At 40.2% G+C, this 12,998-nt stretch overlaps 1 protein-coding gene across 1 annotated transcript in view; it reads left to right on the top strand.

Annotated features, from left to right (window-relative positions):
* The window catches only part of ankfn1b (ankyrin repeat and fibronectin type III domain containing 1b), a 177,630-nt gene that overhangs the window by 17,675 nt on the left and 146,957 nt on the right, over positions 1 to 12,998 (top strand). The window contains exon 5 of the mRNA XM_008436408.2: positions 6,391 to 6,614. Within this exon, the coding sequence (XP_008434630.1) occupies positions 6,391 to 6,614 (224 nt within the window). The remainder of the gene's footprint in view (positions 1 to 6,390; positions 6,615 to 12,998) is intronic.

The following is a 12,998-nucleotide window of genomic DNA, read 5'->3' as shown; positions in this document are numbered from 1 at the left end:
GGTCCCCGCACCACCGGAGGTCCCCGCACCACCGGAGGTCCCCGCACCACTGGAGGTCCATGAACTACTGCTGGGGGGAAGAACATTTATTTGCCATGACTTGGGCTGAAAGTGCGATGCTACAGTTAAGCTTACCAAAGGATTGTGTTTAAAAAAAATAGATAGGTGGCTTAAAACCGGGTCCCTCAAAAAAGTAAAAARAGCTGAAGATACMGGTGGAAAGGAAACAACGGCAGGAATACTTATATAATTGGARGAAGCTAAGTCAGATCTGCTGCGAGTTTTGTGTTTCACAAGCAATTAAATTCTTTTGAGCGACTCTATGCCATGAGCAGTAGGACTCAAGTCWATCTTTTTATTGTACGTCTAAATTACAAATAGCCCTAAATTTTGTTAATGAACACAACACCTCCTTGCCAAAACGTTTGAACAGCACTGACTTATGAAGTAATAGCATCTTGAACTTAGGGCTACATGTTGTGCTAATCTTTAGCTGCTGGTACAAAACTGTAAAGTATATGAAAGCCCAAACAAAAGTCTTCAGATATGCCAAACGTGACCCATTTCTTTCACCTTTCTGCCGTCTGCTGCTCTGATTCTCTGATATTTGCTTCACATGACAGAGCGCGCAGCATCCAGTTGTCTCAGAGGCAGCAGATGTGGTATACCCTCTATCTCGCTCTCTCTGATCTCTCGTCTCTCCCTCTCCTTCTTGCTTGTAAATCAAACRGCGTTCCCTTACCTGAGAGGGAAAACATGTCATGGAGAATCTTGAAGCTGAAGCCTCCTGACAGAGAGTGCTTTCATTTGAAAAGAAAAATCCATCCTTGTTAAGAAAACACTTACAGGTAATGTGAAAGGATTGCGTACAGCGGGGATTCATAAATAAAACAGATTATTGGAGAGAAAATACATTTTTTCATTGTTATTTCTCAAGAAGACACATTCCTAACCCAAGAGTGAGAGACGTAATGAATGCTGTGGGAAGCGTCCCTGTTCTTTTTCAATATTGACCTACATGCAGTGGGTTAAGATGCTTTAGTACCAACACATCTGAATCAAACGAATGGTTAATGACCTTTGCAAAAGTTGTTGATCAGCCTTTTGATTGCTGGAAGCAGAGATGCATCTGTAGTGCTGTCAATTGATTAAAATCAGATTAATCACGATAAGCAATAAGCTGTGGCGGAAACACATTTGTTATGCACATGCAGGAATACGTCTAGAATCAGTGTTGCATGTACCGCCTCCAACTCTAAACTGAACAAAGTCAAAGTGGTGTTTGCTCAGGGAAAGTAAAGCTAGACGTTAGTTAACTGGAACGCTGCGACTTCAGAGCCGATCCAAGTGCAACACAGCAAAGAAAAAAGTACGAGTTGTGTGAGACCAGCTGAGGCATGCTAGTTGTTAGCCTCTCCACATTGTTTGACTTCTCCGTCTCATATCTCGACTCATTGTCGATCCTGACGGCAGCCATTTTGTTCACCATGTATCTTTCTCTCGCACTTTGGTTAAGAGTGTCTCRGAGCGCATGGCTCACGCATGTGATTGTCTATCAAGACGGCACAGCTCACTTCCAGTTCTGACTTTTGGGAAATATGGAACATTGTTAACGCATTGTGAAAAACAGCAGTGGCAGAATCATGCTGTGGGGTGACTCTACTATCTAAAAAAACTTGGTGGTGATAAAGCATCAAAATCAAGCAGAGTGACACAAACACATCTTATATTGACACTTTGGCTAATTCTGGCGCATTTACAAAAATGTTAATCAATGTGCTTTATCCAAATAGGCTTAATTTAATTGAATTAGTCATGCAGACGCAACATAAGGTGGGATTACGTAGACGAAGAATGTTTAACTTCTCATTTTCTTGGCCTAAATTTGAATCAAAGTTGACACGACCTTGTTTGGAGATTAATTTCATTCCACACAGGTTTCGCTCCGACATGCCAAGGACAAGCAGAACTCCATTAACCTCACCGAGCTTTTCTGATGGCTTTTTTTCCCTCTATGTTCTAAAAATATCACAGCCAATATTCGATTCGTTCCACAGCAATTTAGTAATTTTAGTGCGTAATACTTGGTAAAAAAAAAAAAATGTAAGGAGAAATTATCTCTTTGCTTCTGTCTGGACCATCTTGGCCTCCAGTTGGAACAACGACTTGATTATTTTATCAATAAACCCACTTTATTAGAGGAGCCTGAGCTTCCATCCATCAATGCCCTAATCCAATAAATCCTTCCCGCCGCTGCGTTCTAACGATCCCGGACCGAACCGTCGCCGGATTCGGACCCAGGTTCGGCCATTTTATGAACATCCTAACCGCCTTTGTCTCTCTTCTGTTTCCTCTTGTTCGGCTGTTGCTCCGATGCAAATATCAAATTAAAGAACCCGGTCTCACGTGGCTCCTTGTTGCCTAGCAACTACTGTCATCGACCATGATGCGACCTCTCTCTTTCCACCACTCTTTATCCCTGCAGGAGCGGGAAGACAACTTCTTCTTCTTTTTTTTTTTCCCTTCCCTCGCTGCTCCTCGGTTTAATAACCGAGCCGCACTTCATTCAGGGATTTAAGCCGCGGCTGATATTAGTGAGAGTAACTCGGCAGCCTCTCTCTCTTCCTCTCTTGTCTGGTGTCACAGTGTGATCCAGCTGTGGAAGCCAGGTGTGTACTTGAACATGTTTTTGCATTTGATCCAACTGAAAAAAACCCCCCCAAAAACATTTCWTTTTCTATTTTCCTTACAAAGATGTGTGATTATGATCAGTTTGATGTTTGGCTGCCTTGCAATCTATTCTTATTTCCTTCTTAAATACAGCAAGCAATTTGAGCCAGCTGTTCTGCAGTTGGTTACAGAGGTGGACACGAATTGTCACGCATTCCTAGCATCTGCACAGCCAGTTAATTACTGSTGTTTTGGCTCTGCAAAAACACAAAGTCTTACCAAGTATTTTTGGTCTAGTTTCTAGAGCAAATATCTYAGTTTTGTCTTATTTCAAGWRACTTTAAAGTATCTTTGTAGCTAGATGTAGAGGCTTGTTTTATGTAAATAATTCTTTAATACTGATGAAGAAGTTTTGGTTYMACCGTCAGAYCATTTCACTTATAAGAAGGCATTTTGCCATGTTATAAGTTAATTTATCTGCCAAAGGAACTAGAACTTTTTCAATATTAAGGAATTATTTCCTTAAAAYGWTGGCTGTAWATCTTGCTGAAAAGTTTCTTTTAAGCTCGTTTGTCTTATTCCAAGTGTAGTAAGATATTTGCACCAGAAACTAGACCAGAAATACTTGGTAAAATGTTGTGTTTTTGCAGTGCGTGCAGCAGCAGAACTTCTGGATGTAGTTAATTCAGCTAACATGGAAGAAACTGGTCTGTCTGGTTTTGTCTCTGCCTCTGCTACAAAAATCCATTCATGTTGCTTGGATTTGTTTCACATTTTTCAAACTGCAAAGCTTGCTGACTTTTAGAACACATAATCCTTATTGACATTACACCAGCAGAGTTAGATAGTGACTAGTTACTTTTACTTGAGTAATTTTATTATGAAGTATCTCTACTCTGAGTAAAATTTCTGGATTCTCTACCCACTCAATGAAAAACAAACATGTTTTATTAAAGTTTCACAACTGGAGTACAGTTTGGGTTGCTAGGTAACGGCACAGTCTGAGTCAACGATCAGGAGGTTTTTGAAAGGGCTCGTTTTCCACACACCAAAAAACATTAGCTTATTGCCAAAAAACAAGTATTGATTTAGACCCAAATTGAATAACAAAGATGTGCAAAGTGTGAACTTTGCATAATAGGTTCCCTTTAATAAAATACACTGGAGTTTGTGGTAAAACTTTAGCTAGGCACCATTTCGTATATCCTTAAACTGTTTATAAAGATGTTAAAAAATATAAAAACGACCACCATTTTCTTGTAAAGTTTTGGTTTTATATCTTAATTTCCTTCAGATTTTCAGGAAGCGTCGCCTCTCAGAGGAACCGTTTCTCCTCCACATTCATTTCCATGTTTGTGCTGCTCAGCCTCCCTTCAGCGGCTCTCTCAGGACGCTTCACGCTGACAGCAGCGCAGGCAGCAGCCGCAGCATTTACTGCCATTTATGTCTACAGACAGAAGCTCTGCTGGCATCTGCATGTCAGCAGAGCTTCAGGAAATCAACGTCACTTAGCTGTGATAGAGGAAAATATACCTTACTGAAGACTTTCTGAATTGTACATGTACTACACAGATAATAAACACCTTTAATTAACCAGAAYAATACTAATACACACACAAACATGTCTGCAGATCATKGTTCTGTTTGGGTTTGTTCTGCTCCATAATCTGCCCCATKCCGGGTCTCAGGCACAGACGTTAAGGAAAGTTTTAGACMYCTGCCTGTTAACACTTCAGTATTCACAGATTCACCTCTTCATGGATTTTTCTSTACTTCAMATTATTTGYGAATTTATCTATTTCCAGATTTTATATAGTGTTTATGTAAAATATTGGAAAGAAAAGGCAGCCTAGTGTAAAGCAGAARYTTGAAATTTAGTACTATTTTTTTCCCAGAGTTGGGTAGTAACTTAGTTACATTTACTCAATTACATTTACTTTTTTTTGACATTTTATTATGAGGTATTTCTACTCTTACTTGAGTAAAATGTCTGGATTCTCTACTGAATGAAAAACAAACATGTTTACCAGACACACCTGCAGTTTTTATTACATTTTCATATGTTTTTGATTGAAAGAAACTGATTTAGATTTTCTTTTGCCTGATTTTGTTATGTTTTTTTATGAATTATTGTCATTTCCGTCCTTAAAATACCGAAATTTCCACTTTATATTTTGGTCTGACTGATTATGTCATTTTTAAATCTTAATAAATGATTGATAATTTGATCAGTTACTCAGTACTTGACTAGACTTTTTTTTTTACCAAATGCTTTTTTACTCGAGTAATTTCTTGGGCAAATTTACTTCAGTAAAAATACGTTGAAGTAGTGCTACTTTTACTTGAGTACAATTTTGGGTAATCACTATTTCTGCATTAATATACTGTTATTATATTGTCTGTTATTATATATATATTTTTTTACCTTGTACTGTGTTTAAATGTATGTTATTAAACTTTTATTAACTCACCCGYTCAGATGGAAACTAAGGCTACGTTAACACTCAATCCTGATTTTTATTTTATTTTTGTGAAATCAGATAATAATATATATTTCTTTCTCTTCTTTTCYCGGCGTGGTTGTTTACACTTCCAAATATATCCTACTTGTATGTGATTTCCCGTGTGAACTGCAAATGACCTGAAAGTGACCCGCATGTGCAGTAGAGGGCGCAATAACGTCACACATACAGAGTGTGCTCAGTGTTTTGTCACCCGCCATAAAAAAAGAAGAAGAAGAAGAAGAAGTAGAGCTCGGTGTTTGCGGAAGTAAACGTGGATGCTAACGGTGTAGCATACCTTACAATTTTGAAGTTGTTGTCCGACCGGAACCAGCATATTAACAACTTAATCCTCATTATCGTCCGCCATCATTGTTGTTTTTCTTCCCACTTGCGCGTATCAGGACGCAGAATAGTGACGGTTGTCGAGTTTCAATGACGTTCTGGTCGGAAGAATGCGACATGGACTTACCTTTTTCAATAATTTACCTGTAAATGTTCTCAAAACAACAATAATATTGTTTATCACGATAATTTCTGCCGCGTTTGTCCTGATAGAGGACAAATGTTCTCAAAACAACAATAATATTGTTTATCGCGATAATTTCTGCGTCGTTTGTCCTGATAGAGGACAAATGTTCTCAAAACAACAATAATATTGTTTATCGCGATAATTTCTGCGTCGTTTGTCGTGATAGAGGACAAATGTTCTCAAAACAACAATAATATTGTTTATCGCGATAATTTCTGCATCGTTTGTCCTGATAGAGACCAGATTGCTGTGTTGTTACAACATGTTGACCGTTTTTGATGCTGGCATCGGCTGAAGAGGCTTCGTTAACAGTTTAATGAGCGCTGTGGGAAGATGTCTGACAATGCAGAGCGATGAGACGTGATTGGTGCAGCACAGACAGCTTCGCTCCCACAGCACAGATCCGTCTCTGCCGTGGAAGAAAAACGCWGCTGCAGAACTCTTCCTTTGTTGTAAATGAGCCATCATTTCTGTCCAGCAGCTGTAATCATAATCAAGTTGTTCATAAGTCAGGCGAAGAATAATATGGTTAGAAAGCAGCTGAGCTTAAAGGGAAGCTAAATTACATTCCAGGCGTGTTTTATGGAGGCCGTCGTCGGATGACAGCTTCCGATAATTGTGTCGTCCAATTTGTCTTGCTCTCATTTATCTACCTGTCTCTGTTTTTTCCCCCCTCTCTGCTTCTAGGGGAGCTGTGGCGCTTGGAGGACGATGTGGAGGGAGACAACGAGACGGAGCAGAGCGGCGGCACCGAGGCCCGGCCGCGCTCCCAGTCGCCGTTCTCCCACTTCCGGGCGCGGGCCGCCTACCTCCGGAAGAGCATGTCGGCCGACGACCACCTGGACATGGGCCTGGACTACAGCTCCGCCAAGACGGCGCGCAGCAGCAAGGGCAAGCTCAAGAGGAAATTTGTAAGTGTGAGCGCTTCGCGGTTTGTTGGGTTTTTGTTGCAGGGGTGCTCAAGTCCGGTCCTCGAGAGCTACCATCCAGCAACTTTTAGAAATATCCTTACTCCAACAGACCGGGATCAGCTCTAAACAGGCCCGGTAACGAGCCTTTCATTTGATCCAGGTGTGTTGGAGCAGGGAAGCATCTGAAAGTTGCAGGACGGTAGCTCTTGAGGACTGGACTTGAGCATCCCTGGAGAGGATGCTTCAGTGTTGCTCGGCGTGGATCTTTGRTTGTTTCTGATTTCAGGTGGGATAAAAAGGCATTACAGTTAAAATGTGGCATGCAAAAGAAATGGAGATAAATCACTGCTGTACTAAATGCAGTACATAATTCAGCGATGCACTCTTYAGTGAGAAYGTTGCTRTAAGTGCCCATGACTCAAAGATAACAGTATTTTCCCGACTGTTGGTCACTGGAGTCTGATTTTTTATTTTCTCTCTGAATGTTGACTTTAATCTCATAGTTCAGATTTTTTTCTTAGAAATTGTGACATTAATCTCTGAATTTAGACTTTTGTTTCTCTCGGAATTTCGATATTTTTCTCAGACTTTAACTTTTTTCCTTGAAATTCTAACATTAATCTCAGTATTCTGATGTTGCTCAAGAATTGGGACTTCTTTCTTAGAAATTGTGGCGAGTGGCAAATTTAGCCTTTTAGAATTATGATTTTTTTTTTCTGAATTATGGTCCATTCYTGATTTCTGACTTTATTTTCAGCATTCTCATTTCTTCTTTTCCTCTGAATATATTTTAAATATTTTTCTCAGAATTCTGACTTTAAATTTAAAATTCAAAGTTTTTTTCCCTTTCCCTTTTTTTCTTAGAAATTCTGAAATTAATCTCAGAAATTAGACTTTTGTTTCCCTCTGAATTATTACTTTCATTTTGGGATTCTGACTCCGGAGTTTAAGTCGCATCAGTCATAAAAAATGCGTTAGGAAATAGAAACAACATGGATAAGTCTTTCTTTTTTTTGGTGGGATCTCCTCCAGGTTGTCTGCTGAGTTGTTGAGTTCAGTTACCTGAAAGAAGTCATGAATTTAGCAGATATTAAAAGATAAACCTGACAACTGTTACCTCTTTATTTACTGATGAGTCAGCGCTGTGGCCTCTGATTTTCAGCATCTTATTTTTAAACGGTGAATATTCAAAAAGCAGCTTTAAAGTCGCTGGTGTGATGAAATGTTGAACCACACACGGTTTTAAGAAGCAGTTTTCCTGATGGTTGTTGTTGAGTGAAGCTGTTGGCCGGTTGGATGCAGGCGGTCGGGTCCAGCGTCGGATCAGCACTAAGCCAGCTGAGCCGTTTCAGATATAATGAGCAGGAACTTGCTGTTTGCTGCTTTAACGGCTTTATGTGTGTCTTGTTTTCCGATTTGCATGAAGCAAACAGAAAGTTGAATCCTTTAAACATTTGTAGGCAGGAGACGAAACCCACGGCGGCTTTTCTCCGTCCGGAGGTTCAGCGCCGGACGATCCAAACTGAAACTGTTCCTCCATCTTTATCCGTCTCTGTTTCTAAATCCACTGTAAACAATTAATAACAACTTAATGTGGAAATATTTCAGTCAATGCTCTGATTGATCCTGAAAAGGTTAAATTGATCATTGGTGCCAGAATTTTTTTTAATCTGAATTATTTATAATCGAAGGTATTAAAATCTAAAATGTGAACAAACTTACAAAAAACAACAGAAAAACATGAATATTTATAAAGTTTTATTCAATTTGGGCATTTTTTTAATAACACATAAATATTCAAACACCAAATAGTTTTTATTTTTTACTTTATTCTTACCAGTTTATTCAGTAAATTGGAGATAATTAATGTGATTTCTGTAATCTGCATGTGAATTAGGCTTAAAACCATAATGTACAGTTCTTTGTCTTGTCCGTCGTTAAAGTGCTTATTTCTAAATTGACAGTTTTTATTTTCATGTATTTTAGTTGTGACAGAAAATGTCTGAATATTAATCAGAGATAATCTGAGCATTTTTAAGATTTTGTTTTACAGTACACAGTATTTATCGCTCCATCTTCATCCCTTGGATTAAAGAAACGTAGAAATGTTATTGCATATAATATATTTGTGTATTTTTTGTAAATAACAGCGCTAACGTCCGTCCTCAAAATAAACATTTATGAAGTTTTAACTCCTTTAATTTTAGTTTTAGTGATTAAAGTCTTCTCGTTTTTAAATATAACTTAAATTTTTTACCCAGTCCCATGAATTTAATTTGTAGTACTTCTCTTATATAATAAAAATACTATAATTTTATTTAATCCAAACATATTTAAGTTGTCAGGAAAAATATTTTTTCTATAAATGCAAATAGAAACCAGTAAAACGGGACATTTTATTCAGATTGCAACGGGTGGAAATGAAAATAAAATCCGATTAAAGTTGGAATCTCAGTGGGAATCAGCATCTCAAAATCTGCTGAATAGGCAAATATTTCCATGTAATTTAAGGGACTTTAAAGGGAAAAACTGAAAAATTTTAACGTATGCAAAATGTTTCGACCCGATTCCAAATAAAATGAGATAAAACAAGCATTACTTGGGAACCCAGGAGTTTTGGTGAAGGGAATCTGCAGGTAATTCCTTCTAAATGTCAAAATATCTTATTAATGTGGCACAGATGCAGAGCCGCAGCGTTTGGGCTCCTGTAATTAACGAAGTGTCTAAACGAGCGTTGTGCACGTCGCTCTGGGCCGTCTGGGCGACTCGGCTCCGTTCGCTGCAGCCATTAAACATTAAAGACCTTTTTATTGTCCTCTGGTAATTTAATCAGGAAACTTTAGACCTCATTACCAGCCCAAACTTTGTAATCGACTCTTCAAGGCAGAAGAGCAACAGGACACCTGCGCAGGCGGATGGCAGCTGCTCGTTTCTGCTGGATTCAACGTTTTTTCTCCGCTGACTGAACCTCAGACGGATCTTTCACTTTATTTTTCCGTGTTTTCTCGGAGCAGCCTGGATTTATGTGTGGAGGGAGGAATGGGACCGGCTCTGGATGCGATGGCCTGCCGCTGGTGTTTCGGGGTGAGCGCTCAGCCAGGCAACATCACAGGCTCTTACAGAGACGCCTTATTAATGCATAATTCCTGTTTTTAATATAGCAGTGGCATTACGTTAATTGGTTTGAAGCATTACGCTGGATAATGCATCAGGTGATGCTTTTATTCATGCAGCCCTTTTGTGCATCTGTACAAAAACGGCACCTCTCCTGGGAGAAACGGCAGAAATAAAAGCGTTATCCAGCTTACGTAAGGCCATCACGTTTCCCTCCGTTTACCAGTAAAACCACTGGAAGCTTCTGTTTTTAAAACTCTATCCAGACTCAGAAAGATCTTTCATGTCTTTAATAATTCATCTGTACTTCCTGTCGGTTATAACTCCTTTTCATTTCTTTCTGTCGGTGCCAAAAGCAAAAAAAATTGACTTATTTTGGGGGAAATTTGCAGTGGGAGCAGGATTTTATTTGCAGCTCAACTCTGATGAAAACTCGGCTCAGCCTCACGGAGGCAGCGGTCGCTCTGGGCGGAGCCGACGGCCGAACCGTGTAGACATGAACACACAACATGGAGCAACAACGTGTCTTATCTTCTAGTTTTTAGCCTTGTTGTGTCTAATTTAATGCTGATTTCCTACAGATAAAAACTTCTTTTATCTGTACTCAACTTATGACGAGGCCTAAAATGATAACATCATTTACTGGACGATACATTGTTCCAGAAATGATTGTGATAAATGATGATCTTGTTGTTTTGAGACCATTTTCCAGTAACACAATGGTACTAATGACATTCAACAAACTGTATTTAATCATAAAGGAGTAACCTGGTAATCCTTGACTTAAAAATATCTGGTTTTTATTTTGCTCAAGTTTTCTTTAGTAAAGTGAACTTTTCTTGTGTCGTTTTAAAAATGACGTAAAGAAAACAGGAATCTTTGTTTTGCCTCTCGTTGCTCCTCAACACGCCACACGCCTCCACAGCTGCCGGCGTTCAGCATCACTGACAGGATGGAAAATACACAAGTTTACGACTAAATCAAAGTCAAATTAAATCCACTGATTGTGTTTCTCTCTCTGATAATTGCCTATCGATTAATCAGTTCCCATGGAATCTCTGTTTTATTGTGTGCAGCGAAGACGACAAATCAAAGCGACGCGTAAAGATTTACTGGTTAGCACGACAACATCTGGTAGCTGCAGAGGTTGAGCCGCTGAGTTCACCGCCTGCTGGTCGTGTTTTCAGAGCGGACTGAGCGTTACTSTAGCGTAACGGCCCTGCAGGCCTGAAAGGAAGCCACCGGTAAGACGCAGAGGACTCGACTTATCGGGAAGACCTTTCTTAATCTCCTTGAATGTAATGAGAGATTCCAATCTGGGAGGAAACGCGCTCGGTCGGCTGGGTGAGATGATTTGTGTGCGGCTCAGGCGGACGGAGGAGAAAGTGCTGGCAGYGAGGTAACGGCGAGTGAATGTATTGTTGTGTTTGTACGGCTGCCAAATTGTGCATTATGGTAAAAGTTAATTACTTTCTGTAACAATATTATCTCCTTTCCAGAAATCCATCCTCTGAACTATCCGTGTGTCTGTCTCTGCTGCTGCCTCAGCGGTTTATGACGAAAAGTAAAGCTTTTTTATTTTCACTTTTTCACATTTTTTTTAAGCTGCTTTTCACGTCGTCATGCTCACAGACTGCAGGATGTCTGGTGGCAGTCATTCCACCTTCACCTGCACAGGCCAGGTTTTTGTTTTTTTACTAATTAAAGACGCATTGACAACAATCCAACACTGCAAAAACACAAACTCTTTCCAAGTAGTTTTGGTTTAGTTTCTGGTGCAGATATCCTAGTTCACTGGAAATAAGACAAAACGAACTTAAAAGCAACTTTTCAGGGGGCGCTTCCGGAGTAAGATGGAGTAGAGACGGATATTTCAGAGCTCCTGCAGGTTTACTAACATATTCGTTCTAAATTCCACAATTGCTACTAATTGCAACCTWAATTGGGTTATCAAAGGTTCTGGACCATAAAGAGCTCTGTTTCAGTGGACAYTTCTTGATAAATGGCGGATAAACTTCGTAAATTCAAGTACGACGGTAATACGGCGAAGCTAACTGCTAACACCAGAGCCACGAGGCAGCGTGCACCTGAGGACGAAGACCCACAACCCAAGAGCTCTAGCATGAGTGAGGAGATGAGAGCCGATATCCTATCCTCTATTCGCGGGGAAATCTCTAAAATCATAAGGGAGGAAATGAGGAGTGTGCTGTCTGAAGAGTTCACTACTCTCAGAGCTGACATACAAGCTGTGAGGGCCGAGATAGCTAGCAATGCCGCTGCTATCCGCGCAGACATTACCTCAATTGAAACGGACATGGAAGATGTGAAAGGCGGATTGTCTACATGGTCTGATGAGGTAAACACGTTGCAATCCACCGTTATTGAACTTCAGAGCGAGCTGGTTAAGATGCGGGACAAATGTGAGGACATGGAGGGGAGGATGAGGCGCGGAAATATCCGTATAGTTGGCGTTGCGGAGCAGCCTAACTCCGCCGATCCTAAAGAGGTTTCTAAAATTATTAAAGAGGTGCTCCAGATGGACCGGGAGGTAAAAGTCGATCGTTCACACCGGACAGCTGCTTTGACGAAACCGGGAGGTGGAGAAAGACCTCGTGTGATCATCGCCAAGCTGCACTATGATGGAGACGCCGCTGATATCCTGAGGAGAGCCAGAGACAAAGCCCCGCTGATCTACCAGGGTAAAAGAATCGCCATCTTCCCGGATTACACCACCAGTGTGGCCAAGGCGCGCGCGGCCTTCTCCGAGGTACGGAAAGCTTTACGGGGACGGAGCGATGTCCGCTTCGGATTACTTTACCCAGCAAGACTCAAAATCACATACAAAGAGGACAGCAAGGAGTTTCGGGATCCTGTGAAGGCCATGGACTACATACGGAAGACCATCCCGGCTACAATATCTGGGTCTGAATAGTAAGGAAAATGTTAAATGCTAAATTGGCACGACTAGTTCCAGTAGTCTTCAATTTCGAAATAATGTGCCTTTAGTTGCTTAAGCCCTAAATGTGATTTTGTTAAGCAATGTTACCTCTCCAAACTGGCAGGTATATGTTAGTACGTGACTGTTACTTCTAACCTTGTTAAATCACTACGACATAATTTGCCTTGATTAGGTTGTATTATTATCATTAGCAGATTCTTTGTTACATTGTGGTTACTGTACATATACTTATGTTCTCCTGCGGGAGCCTGAGCTTCCATACTTTTATCTTCTCTTTCTGTCGATTTTTTGTTATATTTTTTATTATTATT

Source organism: Poecilia reticulata, linkage group LG19, assembly GCF_000633615.1.
Source record: "Poecilia reticulata strain Guanapo linkage group LG19, Guppy_female_1.0+MT, whole genome shotgun sequence".
Classification (NCBI taxonomy): Eukaryota; Metazoa; Chordata; class Actinopteri; order Cyprinodontiformes; family Poeciliidae; genus Poecilia; species Poecilia reticulata.
This window is presented reverse-complemented; position numbering and strand designations above follow the sequence as displayed.